Source organism: Alosa sapidissima, chromosome 3 (assembly GCF_018492685.1).
Source record: "Alosa sapidissima isolate fAloSap1 chromosome 3, fAloSap1.pri, whole genome shotgun sequence".
In the NCBI taxonomy this organism is placed as follows: domain Eukaryota; kingdom Metazoa; phylum Chordata; class Actinopteri; order Clupeiformes; family Clupeidae; genus Alosa; species Alosa sapidissima.
In genome coordinates this window covers 22,683,513-22,709,836 of record NC_055959.1, presented here as the reverse complement: position 1 = coordinate 22,709,836, position 26,324 = coordinate 22,683,513, and the positions used below count along the sequence as shown (strand labels likewise).

The window sequence follows — 26,324 nt, the reverse complement described above, 5'->3', positions numbered from 1 at the left end:
TGGGACAATGGACAGTTCAGTCTCTGCACATCGATCTCAGAAGTAAGTGGTACCAAAGGGCAAGATGAGGGTTCAAGGCTAACTTCAGTCTATGTAAATAAAGTTACCTTGGTCGTCAAGGCTGGTGAAGGAGGAGCGAGAGGAGCGGTCAGCCAGGTCAGGTTCTTCTGGCCCCCTGGGAGGGTCTGAAGCAGACACATGGCTGCTGCAGCTATTCTCATCAACAGACTGCAGGGCGGCACTCTCCTCCCCAAGAGATGCTTTCTCTGAGGACTTATCTGAAGGAGACACAGAGTGGTGATTTACTGAAATCAGATTCACATCAGTGACCCCACAGGAGGACAAAAATTACCAACAATCTACAAAAACATGCAAGAAAGACGCTTTTCCTGAATGAAGAAAATTAAATGTAATACAGGAAGTTCAGGATCATTGAAATTCTTAACTCAAAATGAAATCGAGCTGTGTTAACAACAATAAGAGACAAATTACTACCGGCAATTCATTGTAATCAGCCAAAAAAAAAAGACAATAACTTGCAATGGAATATGGCATTCATTCCCGAAGATGAACAAGGCTTTATTTCTGCTAAACCAAACACAAGCTTACTGCAGTAAGATCTTCTATTGTGCCAGACATGCTCTCAATGGCAAAACACAAGAACAGAGAGGCTGCTGTTCCCCAAAGCACAGGAGGAGAAAAGCCCAGGCACGACAGACTGAGAGGGAGGAGTGGAGAGAGCCAGGGACTGCTGGCAGCAAAGCGAGTGTCACTACTTTTGTGCCAGATTTTTAAAATGTGAATGTGAGTTGAGTCTACATGTTAGTATGTGTGTTTGAATTTATATTAAAACATGACGGTGGCTGTGGTTGAAAATGATTTGGAAAGACTATAGATACAGGATATATTTAGCTTTATTTAAAAAGGTCTTTTTATATTTAGCTTTAAAAAGTGTGTGTACTGTCACATGGCTTTAATACACTGTATGGAGATGTTTTGTGTTAGCAGTGAGGAGAATGCTGAAACATAGAATCCTTGGTTGTGCTACACAACTGTGAGGAATGTTGATATAGAGTTCAGGTTGCAAAATTATATTCTCAAAGAGTTTCCATGTCTGTGACAAAGAAAAGCAGCCTCTAACTAACTGAGTGCACCAATAATATAGATAGATAGATAGATAGATAGATATAGATAGATACTTTATTGTCTATATGACTGCATGCGAAGCACTGCTGGTTCTAAAACAGAAAATGCTGTCTGATCAAATATATAAACTGCAAACTGAAAAGGCCCCAGCCAAGGTGAACAATGCAAAAAAGAAACCTGGTTGTGCTCATTTCTTAGAAGCATGAAGCCAAAAGAGCATCTCTGCCAAAAACACAAGATGGCCAACACCAGTAAGAGCAATGGCAAACGAACACTGTAGCAGCAGGAGTTGCCTAATGCAGACGCACAACCTCACCCACATCTGCCTTCATGGGGTGGGGGGTGGGGTAAAGGAAGATATAAGGGGGGTGGGGGTGCAGACATGCATGGTCACACCATCACTGGCAGGACAAAAGATGGCCATGGCAGGAGGGGGCTGTCAGCTGTACCTGCCGGTTCCTTGTCTGCGTCTGTACTGGCCGACCCATCGTTTCCAGTCTCCTCTGCCTGAGAGGGGCCATCTTGTGCCCCTTTTTCAGGACCGGTGGAAACGGATTTGGTGGAGGTGGAGGTGGAGTTCGGAGCCACTGGAGAAGTGGGTTTAGGCTGGTCAAAAGCACTACTAGCGCTGGGACTGCTATCATCCACTCCAGTAGAGGGAGCTTCAGCTACAGCACAAGGCATAAGAGGCACCTTAGCGCACACACACACGGCAGTGATCACACACTCTGCTGTTTCAGCCCTTAACTAAAATAATTATGTTCAACACCATTCATTCTGAAGGGCTTTTTAGTCCTAACTCTGCACTGAGAGGCATTGATTTCAAAATCTAAGGCCAGAGTACCTGCAACTGGAAGATTCTTATTAATGACCCAAATTTCAAGCTCTAAATGTTGCGGAATCTACATCTAATGACATAGTCTGATTATTAAATAATTAAATTAAATAATTAGGTAGTGTAGTGGTTAAGGAGCTGAGATAGCGTGCAGTAGCCTGAAGTTGTGGGTTCAATTCCCGGCTTCCACCGTTGTGCCCTTGAGCAAGGCACTTAACCCCAAGTTGCTCCGGGGACAATGTATAATCCCTTGTATTGTAATATAGTTGACATATGTAAGTCACGTTGGACTACAGTGTCTGCTAAATGAATAAATGTAAATGTAATGTAATTAAATAATGTATACATTCACCAGTATAGAAACATATACTTAGAATGGTATTAAAGGGACACCAGGCAAGCCTGATGCTTTTTCTCTACGAAGCTCCCCCTAGCGTCTGTACATGTCGATACGTGTGCGAACCCTCGCTCGGTCTGAAGCTCTTTTCCTTTTCTTTGCATCTTCCATCAAGGGTTTTCGCTGCTTCCTCGCCGGCTCTGCCATTATACACATGTTTGCAACAATTGCTAGTGTTTTGTTATCCTGCCTCTGTGCTGGGGATGCAGGATGTAAACTGATCCTGCTTCTTGCGATGTCTGAGACTTTGTGAGACTGAAGGTCGGCGGGTAGGATACACCGAACTTGCAAGCGGGATATTCTTCCTACAGGCTGTAGGGGCGGGCGAGAGAGTCTTCATTCGCCCTGTAATGAGTCATTTAACCATATACCGACTTACGAAGATTAATTAACACGAAAACGTTGCCTGGTGTCCCTTTAATATTATTGATAGATGCTAAATCAAGACCTCTTTAAATTATTTTAATTGGTCACATTTGCTGTGACAGTTTTCTGAGGAGTAATTTTCAAACTGATGTGGCCTTTTTTCAGCCCCCAAATACCTGAGAGCTATTCGAAGATCTACACGTACTGTAATGTAGTCTTACCAGAGGTGGGCTCTCCAGAGGTCTGCTGGTCCATGCCACAAACAGTCTTGTCCTGTTCCCTGTCTGCACCATCAGCGGAGGCGTCCCCGACCTCTGACCCCTGCCGAGCCTTCTCAGCCTCCTCGGTCGCACAACGCTTCACCTCCTCCAGCTCTGCTTCCTCCTTGGTCTTCCGACGCTCCATGATCTCGTCTGTAGATGGAGAAGGGAAAAGGACGTGGTCTTAACAAGAATTCCCTAATGGCTGTTTAAACCCAACCGTATTTACACAGTACATTATAGTCATTCATTAGCAGTGCAGCCACACTGTTGTGATTTAACCAAACCAAGATGATCAGATCTTCAGAAGACAGACAAACAAACTGTAAACCATTTACCACATGGCAATGTGGGATAAACACATTTAAGATGGGATTCCTACAGCTTTCTTTCTGGAAAAAAGTTCAGACCACAAGTCCCAAACACATTCCATTTTCAAGTCTCACAAAAGTATGACGCGAAAGTCAAGAAGGAATCCTCGCAGGGCTGGACAATTTGGAGAAAATATCAATTTGCTACAGATATGCAATTGTGATTTTAAATCAAGCTTCAGTTCAAGACTTATAATACATATAAAACATGTAATAATGCATTACCCATTAAGATAGAATATTAACTGCTTTATCTACTAATCCAAAGATGAAAATGAAAATAAACAAATGACTTCCAAATAACATCAAATTAGTTAGCAGCATGCAAAGCACAGTGGCTCGGATTGATAAGCATGACTGTCACACAAGAACATGAATTCAACAAGCATAAGTGATATCATGGACCCAAACTAATTGCAGTCTTTGCAATTTGCTGATTGCTTTAAATTGAGTTCAAATTGCGATTACTCTTTCAACCCTAAATCCACCTTTGCAACATTGACACCTTATCTTACAGTATCTCAAAAGGAAAATGTGTAGGTTAATAACTCGTGCAGACACCCACACTACTTGGAATAAGAGACCAAGCTAGTAAAATATCACTATGGCCAAGTACCTCTACATGAAAGAATCAAAAGAAAGGGATGGCCACACGAGTCAGACCAGATTCATCAGACACTTGACCTGTGAACTACGAAATTGAATTTAAGAGGTTACCTTGCCATTGCAGAACATCCTGCTTGTCTATATCAAGGCTTTTTAAGGTTTGTCAAGTAGCACCATATTTCTCAAACAAAATCGCACACACTCCATCCGACACTCACCGTTGGCAGCCTCCAGGTAGGAGCGGTTGTTGTTCCGGGCCTTGTTGGTGAGCTCCTCTGTGATAGCCATGTGGCTGTGGATCTCCTCCCTCAGCTCGTCTAGCACGGAGCACAGGTCGCTCTCCCAGTACTCTCTGTCCAGCACGTCGATGAGTTCGGCCAGCTGGACCTTTGTGCTGTAGTACCAGATCTTTTTGTCGTCATGTTCTCCGTCTTCCTCACTGAAGTATGAAAAGGAAGGCTGTTATTATTGCACTGTTTTTGGTCAGTGTAGTAGCCAAACATTTTCCACACCTAAGATATTTGTTTCAAGAGAAAACCATCTCTAATTTGTGTTGTGTTAGTAACATGGCAATAGTATTGGCATCTGTTAGTATTTGTATGTTTATGTAGGGTAGTTAGGCACATCTACATTTACTGGCATTCATATACTATTTAAAATACACCAGCTATTGCAGTGTTAGGCTAAAGCAGCAGAGAGACATGGGGTTACAGAGGAAATCCTGGCATGTGTTCTGCTCCAACCGACACATGCGGTCATCATGCCACATGGCTGAGAATCAAAACCAGAATCAACTAGAAAGCAACAGCTCACAGCACCTGCGCCTCCACTGTAATCTACATCCGGTCCATTTCAACTGGGCATAGTCCCTCATCAACATAAAACATCAGCTGAGATAAACCCCTCACACAAACACCCACCACACACATGGCTAAATCTTTCCCAAACAGCCATTTCTAATAAGAAAGTGTCAGGGTTAAGCAACCAGCAAATTTAACAGTCTCTTGTACTACATCATAGGCCTTATCTGCAGGCTTACTTCAAAGCACAAACAAAAAGCGTGTGACACTAACATTTAGTCTTTTTAATGAGAGAGATTAAAGGTGGGTCTGGTGGCCAAAAACAGCGACTGCAAACTGCTACTGCACTGACAGACTCAGGGGCCGTTTATACGAGAACGATTGCGAAGGAAGACGACAAAATATTTTATCATAAGTGCCTTTCGTTTACACGGCGACCCCGCCATCGGGGCTTGAAGACGCAAAAATCTGAAGACTCCTTCCAGAGTGTAGAGTTTTGAAGAAGACCCGGGTTGCGTCTCCGTCTAAACGGCTAAACTGTCAAATTATAAAGTCGTGACGCCGAACCCTATATATTATGTCACACCCATGCACGAGCCTGTAAAAGTAAACAAACATGTCTGACTATATCGATCCCACAGATCTTCAAACTGCTCTAATGTCCGAATTTTTTGTTTGGCATGACTCCCAATCGACTCCTTGATGCAGCTTATTAGTTTTGTATGTCAGCGTTGAATGGAGGAGTAGTTCGACCTCCTCGTCAGTCCACACGAAGTTTTTCTTCAGAGCCGCCATGGTTGTTGTGTTGACATGGGAAACAGGAAATTACATTTCCGCGCATGCTCGCGGACATACCGGGGTTCTATCACACCACCACCCAGCGGTCTGGAATGCATATCCAATCGAATATCACATACTCTTGCGTCTTCATATAAACAAAGATTTCCCCCTGAGAATGCTCGTCTAAACGCGAATAAAAAAATGAAGACGAGACGCCACTTCTGCGTCTTCTCTTTTCATCGTCATCGTATAAATGTAGCCTCAGTTTCCTGTGGCAGGTGTTCATGCGAAAGAAACAATGAACACACAGAAATCAATGGCAGGGCAAAAGAGTGGTGAAAGAAAGAGACTTCGTCCGAGCTATACTCACATAATGATCCTGCGGTTGAGGAACCAGTATTTCCTACTGTGCCGGTCGTAGCCAATGGGCTCCTGGCGAATGTACGGCCGGCTATTCTGCACCTCGGTGATGCAGTCGCTGACGCCGGGCACCTTGTGCGCCACGCACACCTCGCACTGCCACTCGTCCTCGGGCACCTCCTCCAGTGGCGGCTTGACGCACTCCAGGTGGTAGACGGCCGAGCAGGTCTCGCAGCAGAGCAGGTCGCCCAGCCGGTGGCACACGCGGCAGTGGTCATCGTACTGCACCGTGCCCTCCGACAATAGCTCCTCGCGCGCCAGGTTGGTGGTCAGGAACTGGTCCACCAGGAACTGGAGCACCTTCACCTTGGACTCGAGCGGCTCGAAGGGGTAGCCCTCGGCCTGCTGGTAGCGCAGCGCCGGCCGGTACTCAGGGTCGCTCTCACAGTAGGCGCGCACCACTTCGGGCCACGTCATGCCGTCGATGAAGTAGAGCGTGGAGTTGACACTGTCCTTGAGGTCGGCCGGGCCGAAGGTGGTGTTGGACGAGTCCTCCTCGCGCAGGATGGCCTTGAGCAGGGAGACGTGTGTCTCGGCAACAAGCGTGCACTGCTCCTGGCCGGCCAGCGCGGCGCAGAAGTCCTCGAAGCGGAATGGCGAGAGGCGTAGAACGGTGCTGAAGTTGCGCAGCACCTCGTAGATGGCCGCCGCATTGAGCAGCTGCTCGGCCGGGATGAGGAGGTCCTCCGAGGATCTGGGCAGCTCCAAAGCAGGGATCTCCACTTCCTCGAAGACGGGAGAGCGAGGGCGCACCACCCGCGTCTTCCTACGGCCTGAGAGAAGGAGCGAGTCAGTGAGATAGGAAGACATCCACAACAACAACAACACCCATAGAGAGTAACTCTAGGCTATATCATACCTCTCATCTGATGCTATATTCCTAAATGTACACACAGAAACGCATCTTCATGTCCACAATATTCCTATTTTCCTTGGAATTCATTTAACTGTGGACTCTAGCCAAATAAAGATTCTTTGTAAACAAAAGTGATAAAGCATTAAGCCAGAACAAATATGTTCCACAAAAAAAACTAATTCAAATTGCTCATGCTCAAGGAATGTGATAGTCATTATAATGAAAGATTATATTATTTATTAAGGATAAGTTATTTATTCTCACACACTGATGTATTACACATTGATGTAACCTATTCTAAGAAAACCAACAAATGTCTTAATGTAAACTGAATCTTTAACAAACTATTTGCAAATCATTATAATGATCACCAACCAATAACTTTGCAACATAGTAACATAGTTAAGTAACTTTGTAACATAGCCTGGCCATTTTTTTCTGCAACACTACTACTGACGCTCACTTTCAAAACAATGAGCCACATGGTCTGCTGTCACTTCTTGGGCTTTGCTAATGAAGTAGCTAGCACAGCGCCTCATCTACGACCATGTGACTATTGTGTGTGGAGATGTCTTTCATATTCAAAGCAGCATTTATACATTACAAACTATTAAATGACCATCACCCGAAAGTGTTAGTATGTTTACTTTTAGTGAATAAAATGCATGCCAAGGTTCCATTGCTGGCCAGAACATGTTCAGACCACAAACTTCTGATCCCCAGCTACACTACCAGATATTGACAGTAGCTGACCACGTAGCTACTACTGTAGTTCAGCTGTTCTGCAGGTCAAGGTGGGTCAGTCTACCTTGCTCATAAATAATAATGAGTACTAGAAAGATTGAAGGAAATTGTGCTTAAATAAAGAGCTAAAATAATTCATGGAAAAGAAATGGCTAGCCAGGGTGATCATGTTATCACAGATCTCGAGTGAGCTAACAAGATGGCTAGTTGGCCGATTCGATGTTAACAAATATTAGCGGTAGCTAGCTACAATAGCAACACAGAACAATAAAAGTGCATTAGCAAGCATCCTACATGTGTTAAATATGACAGTGGGATGGATGTGAAAGGGTTTTCAGTATAGGAATACGATTAACTATAGCTGTAAACGACCACACGACTATGCATACAATTGCCAGCCGCTTGCCTCACCAGCTAACAAGCATTCGAGGCCTGTTCTTTACTGCATACTCCATTTTGAGAGTAGCTTCCTGCATATTCTTACAAATACCAAGGACAGTTCATTCACGTAAATTATCCAGACTATAGGAGAGAGGTCAGGCACTGCTTCAGAGAGCCACCTGGGTCATGTTGCTGGTGAGTTTAATTTGGCAAGTTGTTTTACCTTGTGCACTACCGTGGCTGCTGCTTTCGGTACAGTAGCTAGCATCATCGTCGTCCTCCTCGGGTATTTCCTCAGGGTAGTCCGACTCATCATCGATGGCCTCCTCTTCTTCGTCTGTTATAGGCTCTTCGTCGACGTATTCTTCTTCATCTGATCTCAGACTTTCGGCATCTTCATCGTCACTTTCATGGTCATCATACACTATCAGACTACTAGCAGCAGATCGCTTACCTCTCCCTCTTCCCCTGCCTCTGCCACCACCTCTGCCCCTTCCTCTACCCCTTGATACCGTGGTTGATCCCACTCTCCTCCTGCCCCTGGTTGAATGGTAATTTCCTCTCTTGGGAATCTCAAAATCGACCTCATCAGTACCTCTACCCTTTGCCCTTAACCCACGTCTGGGTCTGAGACCCCGCACAGGTCCAGAGGAGGGCTCCTGCATCAGTTGGGTTTTGGGCGGCCTGCCTCTTCTCCCCCTCATTATATATAAAATCTATTATTTTCTAGATCCGTTTTTGCGTGCAATTATCTCAGACGAAACCCCGGATTTTGGGCACTGCCAGAAAGCTGAAGTTCAGTATAATCCGTAGCAAAAGTCCCACTGAGCCCCGGACTCGGGTAACGGCAGAAAGCTCAGAACGAACGGCCGGCGTCCCGCTTCGGGTCGCTCATGGCCGCCATGTTGCTTCCTCTCTCTCCGTCTACTGAAAACAGACAGCAGGCCTAGGGTTGATGTCACGTGGTCTCGCTTGTACAAAGTTAAGTGTTTCTTTTACTGTGATTCTCGCTTGTTAAGGCGCTCGTGGGGCATTGAAGTCCTAATCCTGGGAATCAGCTTGAAGTGTAACATGGTACAAATACAGATATATATGGTAGCAATGTTTAAAATTGTGGATTTCAACAGTTTTTCTAATCAGATGTTTGTTATATGATATGGTTCTTATCACATAACACTAAAATTAGCAGTTCAAAGAAATGTCAGACAGCCTAAATGTAAATGACAGAAAAAATAGAGAAGGCTCAGATGTGGTCTTTCAGTCTCCTGGTCATTAGGCTGTGTAGATTACACCTACAATAAACCTAGGGTTTATTGTAGGTGTAATCTACAATAAACCCTACATTGGGTAGCCTACTGTTTACACCTCTACAGAAAAACTATATTTTAATTTGTGAGATTTTGATTTAATTTACTTCAACTCAATACCATCCCTACACAATATCCCTCAGTAGTCACCACATGTCATCTAAATGTATTATCCACCCCAGATACCAACATGTCATTGCAATACATGTCACCATCATTATGATCATTATGTCACCATAACAAAATGCTATTGTTTTCATTCACCATTTTTAACAGGATGATAATGTTGTTTGGCTTGTTACATTTTTCAACTTGTCATTGTGGATAGGCCTATTTAGAAACATAACAGGCCTTAACACATTGCACTATTGCTATTGAGCTATGTATGTATAGCCAGTGGTCCATAACCTGGGGGTCGGCAGATTGTATGTGGGGGAATACATATTTTAGGCTAATTCTACATTAATTTTACATTTAACCAAAAACACTGATAACAAATGTGTATGTGTGTGTGTGTGTACATGGGTGAGGGAGAGAGGGGGGCATGCATGTTTATTTCCTTAATACATATACTACCTTTATGTAGCTATTTCTATCATAGAATTTCTATATAACCCAATCCACATCAGCAATTTTGTTCAATGTCTCACTGAAATGTTAATATTCATTTATTTGCCTTTTACACAGCTTGTCCATTAAGAATTTCACACAATTCCTATATCGTTGCATTGATCTCTTCTCCATCATCTATCTTGATGTTGCCCGTGATGTTTTCATGCAATCATGTCATACAGCACTACTCACCACAGCTGCCGCTAAACCTTTGTGGTGATTTTATTTGATCATATACATGTGTGTGTATGCTGATTTGATTTACCAGAAAATTGATGTAATACTGTTTGTACAATGTCATGCAACATTTGCTGAAAAATTATGAGACTAAGTCATAAGACTGGACTGTCTGGAAGTTGTAAGATTGAAATGTCAAGGCAGGTAAAAAGAGGAAGTAAAATTAGGTGACAGTGCTTCACAGAGCCAAAACGAATACAGGCCCTACCTACTGTAGCAACAAGTAATTACACATAGAACCTGGCCAATACATATTTTTAATGTCTAAATGAGGGGGAGTTTCCACCAATATCTCAAGATTGAAAAGGCAGGACTGTCTGGAAATCATGAAACTAAGTCATAAGATTGAAATGTCAAGGCAGGTAAAAAAAGGAAGTAGAATTAGGTGAAAGAGACACACAGAGCCAAAACGAAAACAGGCCCTACCTAGCAACAAGTAATTACACAATATAACCTGGCTAAGTGCATTCTGCTGATTTTATTTGATCATAAATACATGTGTATGTATACTGATTGATTTACCAGAAAATTGATGTAATACTGTTTGTGCAATGTGTGGTGATTTTATTTGATCATATACATGTGTATGTATGCTGATTTGATTTACCAGAAAATTGATGTAATACTGTTTGTACAATGTCATGCAACATTTGCTGAAAAATTATGAGACTAAGTCATAAGACTGGACTGTCTGGAAGTTGTAAGATTGAAATGTCAAGGCAGGTAAAAAGAGGAAGTAAAATTAGGTGACAGTGCTTCACAGAGCCAAAACGAATACAGGCCCTACCTAGCAACAAGTAATTACACATAGAACCTGGCCAATACATATTTTTAATGTCTAAATGAGGAGGAGTTTCCACCAATATCCCAAGTTCGAGAAAGGTTCTGATTGGCTAAAAAGGGGCCTGGGTTCTTAGGAGAAAGAGACATCTCCCAGGCCCCTAGAAGCATAAAAGGTAGAGCGCAGGCATATTCAGATCAGATCTCATCGGGGAAGCAGCTGTTACCCATCGCTCTCTTGCCTGACGTTCCAGTCCTGACGCTGTTAGAATTGTATCTTCACTGCAAGACGGCAAATAAAGAATCAACAGTCTTCTGCATCTCTCGTCTTGGTGTTCTCCTTCGGGTCCTTTGACATCAGAGTGCTTATTGAGATTGGAGGTTCGAGAAAGTGGTTAATTTTCCACGACACCTTCACACCAAATATGGGGCGGTATCAGTGCAACAGGCAACAGTGTTTCCCACAGAACTGAATTCCATTTGTGGTGGTTGGTTTGCAGAATTAACTTGAATACAACAGTTTTTAACAAATTAGCACAGCGTGGTTATGATGCTAACCAGATTTAAGCACAATTTAGTACAACCTGGAAAATCATTGTGTGGTGGTCAATGTTGATATTGTGGTGGGCCGCCACAAATAAGTCAATGTATGGGAAACACTGGGCAATGTCCTTGCTTCAGATGGAGAAATGTTTCTTCATTTTAAAGTGGTTGTTCAGGAACTGTTCAGGACCAGGGTGCATCTCAATGCTCTATTTGTCCTCCTCCCTTCCACCTGTCCTAACCCCTCCTTCTAATTCATTTTGTGAAGGAAACAAGGATGGAATGTAAGGAGGATGGAGGAATCAAGGAGAGACAGATATGACTGAGAAATGAGATGCCCTGCCCACTCACGCATCACTTTTAAGAGACGTCAATTACTGATGATGCGGTGAAACATCACTTCTAGGCTACAATAAACAGACCATTGTTACACACAAATTGCAGAGATTGAACTTACCAAAGCTTAAAAATATCATATGAACATGGAGTATTTTCAATTGACCCTGATAATAAGGTAATGTTTGATATTTCTTGAAACATTAATGAATACTTAAAGGTGCCATGTGTAAGAATTGAGGTAAAAATATCCAAAAAATGAGCTACACGCATCAAAAGAATGAGAAGAAATAAGGGCGATGATGTCATTAAAAAAATGACAAGGTATAGTGCAGATATATCAACCTGAATTAGCATGCTAAATTACTAGCCACAGCCCGACAGGTGTCATAATACCAGTTTCGGCCATGGGAGGCAGTATGCGGGCAACATAACCGCCAGCCAAACTGCAAGACACGTTTCCCAGTTGTTACTCTAGGGTAGACCATCTTACTTTCTGGAGGTATACTGCCCCCATTTTTTATGAAATGTGGAGTATGAAATAATTTTTCGGCAGACATTACACATGGCACCTTTAAATAACGAATGAACAAAACAGGCATCAACTTTTTTTTATAGTTTGCATGGTAGGCTAGTTGATGATAATTCCAGCATATAAAAATATTTTCTTGGTCCATCTACTCATTTATTGTTGCTTTTCACCTGGGCAGCTTGCACCAATGATCGCACAATTCTGACTAAAAACGCTTCCGCATATGATGCTCTTGTGTTTCCTTGCGTATCGGCCCTTCCACGTCTCTCCTCTCTCCTCGTTCTCACCTCTGCTGGTTGCAATTAGACAAATCAGTTTGAACGATTTCCGGGGCACGAGCGGGAGGGCCGAGGAGAGAGGCCGCATGCAAATAGACATTTCAGATTCAGCCCAGGTGTGGCTTCTAGAAAACTGAAATAAATGCACTGACTTGTCTGCACTCATTCTTCGGCAGATACATCTCAGACATAAATAGATGTAGAGATGTTTTTATTATGACTGCCGCGCAGCGATAGGTTTAGTCAGATTTTTTTCTTTTTCGCATGTCCAAATTTCTGTCAAGGATTCCCGGGACACTGAAAGACCGGGGTAGACGAAACTTGGTGGGCATGTAACCTCATATGGATAGCATGGAACCATCGTTTTGATCTGTAGCCCCCCCGCTGGACTGCACCCCCCGAAAGGAGGGTAGGGCAGACACAGTTTTCTGTGAATATCTCGAGAACCGTAAGGTTTAGGAGGACCATTTTTTTTTGTATGTTGATCTCAAGGGGCCATGTCAACCCATTCCATAACCACTCATTTCATGTATAGCGCCACCTAGTTAAACACAAAAAAGTAAAAATGAGGTGTTGTAATCGCAGGTATCTGTGACCTAACATAGTCAAAACTGCACGAAATTGGAAGTGTAGGATCATTATGACACCCTCTGAAAGCACACCAAGTTTCGTGGAATTCCGTTCATGGGGGGCCACACAATAAATTAATTTATGTTACTATACACCAACTGGCCTGTAGGTGGCCGGAGACAGTTTTCTGTGAATATCTCGAGAACCGTAGGGCCTAGGAGGTCCACCTTTTTTGTATGTTGGTCTTAAGGGGGCATGTCAACCCATCCCATTACCACTTATTTCATGTATAGCGCCACCTAGTTAAAAATTAAAAAGCAAAAGATTAGGTGTTTTCATCATAATATCTCTGGCTGACAAGGTCAAAACTGCACAAAATTAAAAGTGTAGGATCATTATGACACCCTCCGAATGCATGCCAAGTTTTGTGTACTTTTGTTCATGGGGGGCCTTACAATAAAATAATTTATGTGTACATTTAGTGACGTACACCAACAAGGATTCCCGGGACACTGAAAGACCGGGGTACACAAAACTTGGTGGGCATGTACCCCCACATGGATAGCATGGAACCGTCATTTTTCGTTTTGATCTGTAGTCCCCCGGCTGGACTGGACCCCCCGAAAGGAGGGTAGGGCAGACACAGTTCTCTGTGAATATCTTGAGAACTGTAGGGCCTAGGATGACCATTTTTTTCCGCGAACACGTTCACCACCAGGGCTGCACTGGTCAGCTTCTGCAGCACAGAGGAGGCAAAGTGGAGCAAGTCATGTACTGTAATTCGACCTTCATGTTGTGGGTCATGTTGGAGATCTCATGCCAGATGCTGAGGACATCAATTTTCTGTATCAGGACGAGGCGGCTCTTGCCGCTGCTGCCGGGCATTTTGGCCGTCCATTCGTTGATGCCAAACAGGACCTGGCCTGTCATTTGGCTGGAATTGAGCACGTCGTTGATTAGGCTGTGGGACGAGCATCTGATCAGGAATGCCACCCAGTTGACATTACACACCTTGTTGGGAACACAAGTAGCACCTTGGAGATCAGGATCTTGCGTCCCTATTGGGTGTCTAGCGATAGGATGAGGATGCTCAGAGTGCAGCGTAGTGGGTGAACCATTGTCAGGAGCAGCACCATCAGAAACATGCACACCCGTACTAAGATGGCTATGGCCATACCAACAGTAAGGCAGCCATCAACACAGAGACCAGAAGGCAGAGGAGGAAGAGGATGAGGAGCTCAAAAGCATTTAGGCTTAGAGTTGACATCCCATAGAAACCTCAGCAACCTGGAAACTTGCGACTGAGATGATCTGAGAGAGAGAAATTTATCAGGGAGATTGTGGTCAAGAAGGTACAGTATGTAGTCATGTGATTACATGAGCATAACTTCATGTGATATATTGATAGAATTGTTAATATTGAGACATATGCATTTCAAGGAAAAAGTAATGTGTGAATATTTGTCAGCATGCACTACTCATGAAAGCACACAGAAGCACACGTGTCAATACATATGTGCAGTATCTGCTAAAGGACTAACAACTGTACTCTCGTTTGAGCCAAGCCATCTCCCACTGCCATGCTTGATTGCAGGCTTTAGAAACATGAAGGAGTAACATCTGTATGCAAACATAATACAGTATATTCTGTATGCAAACATTTTACAGTATATTTAGTAGTTTCAATATTATATTCAACATACAGTTTTTCAGATAGATAGATAGATAGATAGATAGATAGATATTTTATTGATCCCCAGGGGAAATTCAAGGTCTCAGTAGCATACAGACAACACACACACATTTTGTATCAAATGCATTTTAAATCAGGAGCACCCTTTATTTCTGTTTCGTTCTTAAATGTTTTAAAGCACAAAGGAAATAATAAAACATACAACAATACAAGGGCTACCAGACTGATGGTTCCCTGAAATGGAAAATTATCACCAGAAAAAAAACGAAATATCAAATGGTTAAATCATGTACAAAAATATTTGTTGACTTTATCTTTTCAACAACAGTGACAAACAGGCTTAATGGACAATCTGTTCAACAAACTAGGGGTGGATCTGAGTTTTACGTGTTTGTGTAAGAGAGAGAGAGAGAGAGAGTCACTGAATGAGTGTGAGAGAGATGGTTGGAACTGTTGTTCTTAGTTCCTCATAGTGGCCCAACCCCAATGAATCTCTCTCTCTCTCTCTCTCTCTCTCTCTCTCTCTCTTTCTCTGTCTATCTCTCTCTCACACACACACACATACACACGCATAAGTGATATGGCAGAGTGCCCGTGCACTGCCATGCACACCCCACACACACACTTCAATCTAACACCTGAGAGCTGCCCCACCCTGATAAAGAGCTGAAAAGGGCATGCAGTGATACCTCTATGTCAGACATATTGGCGATCTCTTGCAAGACAATGAAAACATTAACTTCCAATTTCAGAAGATGACTTTAGCACAAGGGCGAACAAAGGCAATGAAGAAGCCATATACCTAACACTGCCATAACACTGAGGAAATATTGATATAATATGCTGTGGAAAGGGCATAACGCTCCTTCTATAAACTCATCTGCAATCCGAACATGAATGCATGCCTTCTGATGGTCTTTTCATGCACCCTAGTGCCAGAAATAAATATGTGGGAAAAAAATAATTGTTGAATTACTCAGACCCTCTCTGTCTGTGTTTAGATGTTTTACTTCCATGTTCTATTAGGAAATGCACTTCTATTTTATAGGCTATATATTGTCATAAACGTAATTGTTGAGTTTTAAAGAATTAAATACAAAACAGGACATTGTTTCCCAAAAGAAATCTTTTATGAGTATCAAAAGAGTGTATGTGTCTGTCTGATCATTTGACCTAGGCCAACTGTCTCATCAATTAGCGGAAACACAACGCGCAAGTGATGTTGGGTAACGTCACTTCTGTTTACGTTCAAACCAAACAGAGAGCTAGCTCGCTACTCCCTCCCTCCCCCTCCTTCACGTGCTGGAACAGTTTGTTATGTTTTTATGGTACAGGTTGGACCAGGTTGTTTTTGTTGCCGTTTTTAGAGCCTGGGCTGTCCACAGTGACCACATTTTTTACAGTGTATTCAGGGCACAGGCAGCTAGCGGATGGTGAGGTGATGTTTGCTGTACGTGACAGAAACCACGTCACATCGCTCAGAGCGCCTTTAACCAACATTCCTATTTGACTGTATGTTTTATGCTGATAAGAATTGTCTTTTAATTGGTTTTAAAGTTGTCTATTATATATTATATTATATTATATTAATCGATTATAATAATCTATTAATGTATATTATATATTATATTATGTTAATCTATTAGGCCTATATACATTTGGGCAGCCGTGGCCTACTGGTTAGCACTTCGGACCTGTAACCGGAGGGTTGCTGTTTCGAACCCTGACCAGTAGGCACGGCTGAAGTGCCCTTGAGCAAGGCACCTAACCCCTCACTGCTCCCCAGAGCGCCGCTGTTGATGCAGGCAGCTCACTGCACCGGGATTAGTGTGTGCTTCACCTCACTGTGTGTACACTGTGTGCTGTGTGTGTTTCACTAATTCACGGATTGGGATAAATGCAGAGACCAAATTTCCCTCACGGGATCAAAAGAGTATACTTATGTGTATTCTTTCATGACCACCTGAAGGCATGATTGCATCAGTGAAATTCTGCAAAAACCAAATTCATTTGAGCAATTTGATCTTACAGTATATCTTCACAGCACAGTTAGTTTCGTACACAGTTTTGGCATAGGTCCAGGACTCACACATCACACTAATGGAGACTATCCTTCCCCATGGAGACTATCCACATCACTCTAATGGAGACTATCCTTCCCCATGCAGAAAAAGCAGAATGCACAGGGCAGCTGATGACATATGCCTGCCTCATAAAATTCACGTTGCTAAGTATGATGCAACTCAACCATTGACCTGGATAATGGGTTACATATGGTGCATACAGTACAGACAATTTTACACAAGCTCTACTAACCCAATAATGTTACATATCACAGGTGTCCAGAGTTGCTCAATGCACATTAATGTAAAGTCATGTGCAATATGATGCAGAAAAAAAAAGTTATGGAAAGAAGGCAGAGACGGGAGAGTTTGTGCCAGTACTACATTGAAGGACCACTAAATAATATGTGTGTGTGTGTGTGTGTGTGTGTGTGTGTGTGTAGACTTTGACATGACAAAGCACAAATCAGGTTACTCACCACAAGTGGTTCGTTTGGAAATGTGAGATCTACAGTTTGCTGTCCTCATGCTCTGTTACAGTGTTCCATCTACACCACTGTCTACACAACCGTTGATGCATTATGGATTGTGACCCATGTTCTAATCTGGTATGGTCTGAACTGATACATTGGGGTTGAACAATGGGATAACCTTGATCAGACCCTGGTGGTGTGAAAGGGTGCAGAGCAGAAACAAAACATGGCCTACCGTGGAGGGTGAGCGGTCTCATGGAGGGTAAAGTGATACTGGCACAAGCAAGCTTTTTAAGTAATGACTTTAGGTGGTTTAAAGGTGCCATGTGTAATGTCTGCCGAAAAATTATTTCATTTCACATTTCATAAAAAATGGGGGCAGTATACCTCCAGAAAGTAAGATGGTCTACCCTAGAGTAACAACCGGGAAATGTGTCTTGCAGTTTGGCTGGCGGTTATGTTGCCCGCATACTGCCTCCCATGGCCGAAACTGGTATTATGACACCTGTCGGGCTGTGGCTAGTAATTTAGCATGCTAATTCAGGTTGATATATCTGCAGCACTATACCTTGTCATTTTTTTAATGACATCATCGCCCTTATTTCTTCTCCTTCTTTTGATGCGTGTAGCTCATTTTTTGGATATTTTTACCTCAATTCTTACACATGGCACCTTTAAACATCAACAAAACTGACCAGAAGGAGAAAACTTGTTGAAGATGTGACCACTGGGAAAGAAGTTGAATTTAGTTAACCAGTGATTTGTGCTATATGGTCCTATATGGCTACATGGAGCCTGAAAGGTTTATCTAATACTGCAGGTGAACTTGAAAAGGCTTGCTTAATTAGCATGCATAGAAGTTGTAATTCATGGTTTAGCAATTCCACAATGCTGGCACAGGTCTTAAGCAATTAGAGATGAAAATGCATTCAACTCTGGTTGACTTCACACACTCTGCCCTCTCTATAGTTACTGATAATGGGAATTTTCATTAGATTTTTTCCGCAGAGAAAGCATTTCCTGTTATTTGGATGATTTATATTGCACATTTGATTTAATGGTATTTACATCTTTAGTGAACCTTTGCTCTGCTATTGTATTCTCTTCTGTTTATTTAAAGGAACTATTTACTTTAGCTCTTTTTCATAATGCAGCACAGCAAGATGACAAAAACACACCCACATGAAGCATTAAATAGGAGGCCATGAATGTGTTGTCCCTATCTGGACACAGAGATCTGTTAAAAACAACGCAAGTCGTGTTGTTTTCAACACATTCGTTTTAAGAATGTGGTGGGAACTGATTTGAAAAAGAACAGAAAAATAATTGAAGTAGCCTAAACAAGGAATGGCTATCAAGGAAGCACAGGTTGGCCATGCCAGAACAGTGACAAATGGCAGGCTACTTAGGCATAACGGCTTGCATAAAGAAGGTATACCTAAATGTTTTAAATAAGAGTGTAAAAATTGTTTGGCGAACGTAGGCCTAGGCCTATTCACTCATCCTTGACAACGGGTAAAATGGAGAATTATGCTAAAAACTCATTGCCATATTTTGTCTTGAGAATTTTAAAAACAGGTTTGGCTCAGGAAGGAAGTGGATTGAAATGTAATTACACTGATAATCCTACAGGAGGCAATCTGCCCCAGCCTATGGAGGCCAATGTCGCAGCCGCAGTGTAGGCAGTGAGCCTAGAAGGACTTGGAGCCTGGACAATTTGCAACCTTCCAGATGCGAATAGCCTACTTGGGATACTTTTTGTTCGATCATGATGTAATTGTAGCAAGTTATGGTCATCTTGAGACAAACTTGCAAAACGAATAATTATATAATTAGCATATAGGCTACTTTGTTTTACAAAAGGCTAATATTTTTGGGTTGCCTCTATCGTGGGCAACTGTGTTTTTAAAGCAACACGTTTAATTGTGAATGACTACGCCTGTAGCAGTAGCCTAGCCTAAAGCCTATATTGATGTTGGCGCATGTGACTTCGTGTGATATAATAATATAAACACACTTTAAGCTCTGGATGTGAATTTGGTTACCTTAGTCGACCTGTAGGACCAGCTGTCACACGTGACATTACATGGCAACGATCTCATCCCAGATGTGACATCACATTACCTGGCATGAGGCCTCAGATAAACAGAATATTGCACTGTTGTCTCTGTGCGTTACATAAAAGGGCTATCTCATTTGCTTAAAAGGCAAGGTGTTCAAAAGAGCACCGGCACCAGTATCTGATCTAAGCAGTAAAGCGCTTTTGGGGCCGTGTTGTTGCACATTCATTCAAACATCCCATTTGAATTAGTGGCCTACTATTGTTATGGGACATTCAGCTAAATATGTTCTTTTAATTTTCAAATGAATCAATTTTCAGCCCTCACACATATATTCATGTTCAACTTCTGATTCATATTTAGATATAATATAGCAAGCAATATCATAAAAACTCTGACATATGGATAGCCTAAAGAATCCGCACCAGAAAGTCTGAAGCCATAAGGTGTTTGAGATGATAAGATAAAAAAAAGTGAAATTCAAAGAAGAAATCCTTCCTATTCTGCAGCAATCCACCACTTTTCCAAGCTTTGAAATACATGTTGATCCTCTTTGCAAAAAACTGGTAGTAGGGTTTTACTTAAGCTGCATGAGGCAGGGCTAATGCCATTTGGCAGCTGTGGCACAGGCAGAGAAAATGACCCGAGTCTGACCCTCTCCAAGGGCTAAATGGTGGAGGTCAGACACAGACTGGCAAGGAGCGTGGCCCAGGGGATGTGTGGCGTGGCCCTGATATTTTTTGCTCTTTAATCCTTTGGGCCTGGTTTTGTAATTGTGGATTTCATTCTAGACTTGATTGTCTGCCGGATGCTGGTCGACATTGTTTTTTTTTCAAAAGCTAAAGCACCATCTGTAAGAATGAGGCACACATGGAGAAATCCTTTTAATACATTGCTTCACTTTGTCTCCTCAGACACAAATACCAGCGTGGAGTGATCTTGAAACACCAGAGACCTTCTGTGGTGTAGCTAGGGACAGAAGCGCGCAGGAGTTACCAGACTGTAGCTAATGCAATGTTGGAGATCTCAGTGAGCAGTAAGACATCACTGAGCATGGCCAGGACCTGGGGCAGTGCCCGGCTCCCCTTGTACCACATCCATGTCACCACCCAACCCCCCACGTCTGAGGACTGGGGACAGCTAGACTACCGAGATGGCTGGGTGGGGGTGGCCATTCATTCCCTCTTTGGCCCCAGGACGGGGAGGAAGATGCTTAAATGATGTTACTTGATGATGCTATAGAAATTCCCTTTCATGTCAAAACTGCAGTTGGATTGTTCACAACACTAGTCAGAGAACATTTAAACAGAACAATGCATCTCTAAAGGCATGAAGTATTTTGCACTGCAATATGTTATGGCATTTCTTTGCTAAAGTTAAAAGTTTATCTTTTAATACTGTAAAGAAATCATGGGAGAAAATCTGTCTAAAACCACACAAAACATTTTAGATATTTTCTATATATGCATGTTTGAACAGCCAACACACGGAACCCCAACACATGGAAAGTTTTTTTTTTTTTTTAATAATTTCCATTTTATTAATTGAAAACAAAAACAAGAAGGCAAATAAAAAAGAGCATAAAGATGAGACAAACAGAGAAGACAAAAAGTGAAGGGAAACAGTAAAACAAACACTGAGTATCATCATTATCATTCATGGGGGAAAGACAAGGCCTGACACTTTGACAGGAAGGGGGACTTGCACACTGTGGGGTTTGGGGTGGGAGTAGGAGCTCAAGCAGCAGGTCGGACAACTGACACGCCAGAGAAAAGGCACTATCCAGAGAGAACAGAATGAAACAAAACAAAACAAAAACTCATCATAATCATCAACACAACAAAAACAAACAGAACAAAGAGAACACGCAATACTACAAATCAAAATGGCTAACATCGAAAGTGCTCAACCACACACAGAAGACTGAGAAAGACTTTACACTCATAGCGCTGATGTCAACTCATCAGGAAAAAAACAAACAAACAAAAACAATTTAATTCTCAATGCTTTCTTTACATTATTATTATCATCATCATCATTGTTGTAATATATATTTTCTGCAGTGCCTGTCAACTGGCTATTACATTACACAACAATATGGATCTCATCTGTGGGGACTGCATCCCCGGTGTGAAGTAGTGAGTTTTCTGCGCGGGCGTGTCTCATAGGTTTCATACCGACCTATGAATTTCATCCTGTCTGTGCTGTTTAATACAAAAAAGTTACACCTCAACTGGGCTCATGCTTGAAGTGACGCATATTTATTTATTTAAAGCCCTCTGACCGCTCTTCCCTCATGACGGTGTCTGCCGACAGGGCAGCTACATTCTCGGCAACGAGAAGACGATGGCTGCAATAAATATGTTGGCATTTAAAAAAACAATCTGGCCACCGGTCCAATTTCACATTAAAATGACCAACCACAGTATGCTCCCAACACCATCACAACTGTTCTCCATCCGCTTTTACTCTTGGAAATAATAATAAAAAAAAAAGCACTTTCGCGCCCAGGTACAGAAAAAAAACATATAAGCAGGAAGAATGATTTTTAAAAAAAAAAATGGAATCATTGATGATAAAATATGCCATTTTTTATCTCTTTGTTTCTTTATCTGACCCTCTCAGATAATGCACAAAAATGATACTGACGCTATAGCACGTCCCAGAGCTGCTAGATTCTCATCCACAAACATAATTTATACTTTAGAAAGAAAAAAAGAATCTTTAAAAAAAAGTTGCAAGGTGAAACAGACAAAACACATACAAATATATATAATATATATTCTTTAAAAAAATGGATTCTCTCAATAAGTGATTTCTTCACATAGCCCACAGCTGATGTCCAATGCTCTTGCAGACATGATCCTGTGTCTGGTAACTTTTACTGCATTCACAGGACGGGTGGTACTCTCTATTTTTTTTTTTTTTTTTTTTCTTAATTATAATTTTTCTGTCTTTACATGTAATATATATATATTTTTTGAAATTATTTAACTTAAAACAGCGTTAGGATTTTATTGGTAATCCATTAAAGTGATTAAAACATGCAGTAAGAAAAAGAAGAGAGCCCAGAAGAAAAAGCAAAAGAAATAAGGTAAAATACAAAAAAGAAAGAAAAAAAAAAGAGCAGAGGACAAACAGACAGCGGAGGGAATCTAAGCCACAGGTCTGGCATTCCACTGTGATAGGACACCAGTTGTGATGCTCCTTTGAAGCTGATTTCTGTTCGTTCTGGAACCTTCTCCAGCTGAAGACAGACGTTTTAAGTGGAGCAGTTATGACTAAGCTTTCATTGAAGTTGTCAGAAAAAGAAATAGAAAAGAAAAAAAAAAAAAAAAAAAAAAAACATTCTCAGGATTTTTTTTAAGTTGCTGTTTTTGTGTGTGTGTGTGTTCATTTTGCTTTTTCTCTGGAGAGGCTACGCCTTGGTCTCCTCCACTCCTCATTTTTGTAATTCTTCATCCTTTCTTTCCATCTAAGATTTCTGTTCTTCTGCCCATTTCTTCTCTCCGGATGTGCAGGCATGAGTGTTAGTGTGTGTGTCCATGTGTATGTGCATATGTGTGTGATAGTGTGTGGAGGCAGGGGGACAAAAAAAGGATCTGGGGTTGGTTCTGTGGGTGGGATCGTTTTTTTGTTGTTGTTGTTGTTGTTGTTGTCTTGTTTTCTGTGTTATTTACATGTTCCGGTTCACAGGTGTGACGTAGTTGCGCGGGAACATGCCCGTCTGACCGTGGCAGGCGCCTTTCCACCAGTTGGGGTCAGAGTTGTCCAGCACCTGGATAAAGTCGCCGCGACGGAAACCAAGCTCGCCCTCCTCCTGGGGGTCGAAGTCGAAGAGCGCCTGCACATACGATGGATGCTGTGGAAGAGTGATGTGGAGACAGACAGGGGGAAAGATAACAAGAGAGATTAGGCTACTTTCCTGAGAATACACAACACAAGAGTACAGCACTAGCACAATACTATCAAACATACCCAAAGAAATTAAACTCCAAGGTCAGCTGACCCATGGTCTCTGGTATATTCACATATATGCTTAACTGTGACTAATTCAGTAATTCAGATGTGCAAATCAGTATGCATGTGCAAATCAGTATGTACGTATGTTTGAGTGTGTGTGTGTTTGTCTGTTAGTATGAGACGTGTTACGATATACCTGCTGTGGTGAGTTCTGCTGTGCGTACATGTACATAAGCAGTGCATCTTTCCCCTTACCTGAGGGACCTGTTCGATGTCCCGTAAGAAGATCTGCTGGTTCCGTGACACTGAGGTAGAGCGGTGGTAGTCCACCAGCTCATTCAGAGAGTTAAACTTCACCACCCACAGGAAATACTTCCCTGCCCCGTCACGCAACACTTTGAAGTGTTGGACATCATTTCCAAACCTAGAGAGAGAGAGAGAGAGAGAGAGAGAGAGAGAGAGAGAGAGAGAGAGAGAGAGAGAGAGAGAGAGAGAGAGGAAGGAGGGAGGGAGGAAGGAGGAACCCTTGTCAGTTGTCCATCGGAAACATGATGAGCTCTTCTGAAGGCCTTTGAAGACCTCATTTTCAAAAAGCCAGGTCATGTCAGGGCAGGGCAGGCAGATGAAAGTAATGTAAGAGAGAGTGTGAGTGTGTGTGTGGTGACAGCACTGGGGTCATTATCTTTGATGATGCCCTCCACCCTATGGCGGGGTGAGCCCAGGTGATGCTCCCACGCCACATGCCTCTCGAAACCCCCCCCCCATGCCAGCCTGAGGGCTTATCCTCAGTGACGGGCACAGGTGGGGGGGAGGGGGGCGGGGGCACGCCCTTATGGCTGATCGCCGTGCTTGGATGAGTAGGCGATCAAACGGCCAATTAGGTAGATGCCTATCGGTCAGGCGTTTGCATATGGGACCCAGCACAAAGGGCCGGACAAGGGAGTTTGTGACCGTGTGTGTGACTGTGTGTGTGTGTGTGTGTGTGTGTAAGACAGTGACTCAGTTCGGGGGGGGCAGACAGGAGACGCGCTGCGGTGGAAGAGGAAATGCTTGTGCCTGCGTCAATGTTGTGTAAGAGGCTGTGATAGAAAGAGGAAGCTGAGGGCTCAAGATGCTGCAGGTGGAATGACTGGTGTGAAAGTGGACGCTGACCACCAAGAGGCGGGTGCCAAACAGACACAAACGTCCAGCTATCACAATCAAATGGTCACATGTGGTCATTTCTAACGAGAAAAATGACGAACACGCTGTTATTTTGGGCCTAAATATTTCCAGGAAAGGTGAAGGCATCTTCAACAGTGTGTAACGCGTGTGACTGTGTTGGTCAGTAGTGGTCTTACTTGACGGAAAGGGAGAAGTCTCCTGGCGCGCTCTCGCTCTCTCGGATGAGGAAGGCCCCGTCGTGTCTCTGTTTGTTGAGCATCTCCTCCGCCCGAGCCCGAGGGATCTTGCCAAAGAACCACCTGGCACGGCAAAGACAGCACAGCACAGAGACTCAGATGGCATCACACATAACAGTACACAGAGCACAGCAGTCCAACAGAAACAGCACCGGTGCTCTCAAAACAAACCAACACCTGCTCCAGAAGGAGGCTGCAGGTAATGCTTTGATTTAGAGGCTTCAAACGGGAATGATTTTATTTTGCATTTAGACATTTACTCAATTGGCACACACTTTTAGAGGAGTGACAAAAAAGTGAAATAGAGCACAATTTAGACAAACACTGGCCACTGGAAAAAACACTACAAACGTAGTGACTGAGGTAGTTTGGAAGCTCATAGGAAAACGGGACATGAAGGAAATAAAGCGGGCAAGTGCTGTCAAAAAAATAAAAAATAAAATAAAAACACCTTCCTTCCTGTAATGGATCACCTTTTTACAAGTAAATCCAGCACTTAAATGTGAAGGAGAAGAGGCCGATTTTCAGTGGTGGTGGGGGAGCCTTTTTCAAAACATTATACTGCATTAACTACGTGACCAGAAAGAGGGGACAGGAAAGCAAGAAAAAAAATTAGAGTGCAATTATAGGCCAGGGAGGGAGAAAAAGATGGACAGAGAAAAAGGAAAGCAGCAGGAGTGCTTCAATAATTGAAAAGGCCTGGTTGGAGTAGAGTGGTGTGGGCAAGTGAGTGGTGGTGCCGCCAGCAGCACTGGCATGTCGGAGTGGAGTACGGGTGTTTGCATGCGCGTTTCATGTGGGCAGAACATGGCCAGCCTTGGGGACAGTTCCTTCTGATAAAAGAGCCGGTGGAGCAATTAACCTGGACACGGAAAGGCGTACAGACTGAGTCACGCTGGGACTGGAACTTGAACGTGCATGCACACACGCATACACACACACACACACATGGACACACACTATCATACACACACACAGTCCTTAGGCAGTGTTCCTCTCTAGGCTGTTAATATTGTTGAAATTAACAGTGTCATTTCAAGGTTATTTCCTTGATCCCGTAAGTAAACATAAACAGTTCCCGGTTGGTAGCCTGAACCAGGGCAAAGTCTAAGCATACCACACAGGTAAAAGGCACTGACCAGTGTGTAGACTGTGCCTCAGATACAACAGCCCCAACACTGCCTAACGGTTCCTCTTCACTGGCCATTTTCTTTCAACCAATACAATTAACATGAATGAGTCCGAATTTTTAGTATGATTAACTATTATTAATGATTAGGTAGGGGAGTAGTGGAGAACGTACTGGGGCAGTAAATTCTACTTTGTAACACAAACCACGACAGTGTCTGCCACACAGCCACGAATGTGTCTCCTACTTCTCCAAGGCTGTTCTTTCTTATTACCGATATATTTCCCTTTGGACTGTTCTTATTGCTTACATATTTGCATCAACCAAATTACCTGATGTACAAAGCACGCAATCTTTCGAAGGGTTGAACAGTCTGCCACGGCTAC

The 26,324-nt window shown here is 42.8% G+C and overlaps 2 protein-coding genes across 7 annotated transcripts in view; both read right to left on the bottom strand.

The window, feature by feature from the left end:
• The window catches only part of LOC121706191 (nucleosome-remodeling factor subunit BPTF-like), a 29,641-nt gene extending 20,725 nt beyond the window's left edge, over window positions 1-8,916 (bottom strand). For 2 of the 5 annotated variants that reach the window (XM_042087712.1, XM_042087709.1), the window contains exons 1-6: window positions 8,186-8,915; window positions 5,932-6,754; window positions 4,200-4,420; window positions 2,966-3,157; window positions 1,596-1,814; window positions 108-278 (exon numbers count right to left, since the gene is read on the bottom strand). In XM_042087712.1, the coding sequence (XP_041943646.1) occupies window positions 108-278; window positions 1,596-1,814; window positions 2,966-3,157; window positions 4,200-4,420; window positions 5,932-6,754; window positions 8,186-8,666 (2,107 nt within the window). In that variant the 5' untranslated portion in view covers window positions 8,667-8,915. Of the gene's footprint in view, window positions 1-107; window positions 279-1,595; window positions 1,815-2,965; window positions 3,158-4,199; window positions 4,421-5,931; window positions 6,755-8,185 lie in introns of all 5 variants that reach the window. The other 3 variants (XM_042087708.1, XM_042087711.1, XM_042087713.1) reach the window with 3 other exon arrangements.
• Window positions 8,917-21,997: 13,081 nt separating this feature from the next.
• The window catches only part of grb2b (growth factor receptor-bound protein 2b), a 30,592-nt gene continuing 26,265 nt past the window's right edge, over window positions 21,998-26,324 (bottom strand). For both annotated transcript variants that reach the window (XM_042086456.1, XM_042086457.1), the window contains exons 4-6: window positions 24,750-24,872; window positions 23,665-23,833; window positions 21,998-23,308 (exon numbers count right to left, since the gene is read on the bottom strand). In XM_042086456.1, the coding sequence (XP_041942390.1) occupies window positions 23,123-23,308; window positions 23,665-23,833; window positions 24,750-24,872 (478 nt within the window). In that variant the 3' untranslated portion in view covers window positions 21,998-23,122. The remainder of the gene's footprint in view (window positions 23,309-23,664; window positions 23,834-24,749; window positions 24,873-26,324) is intronic.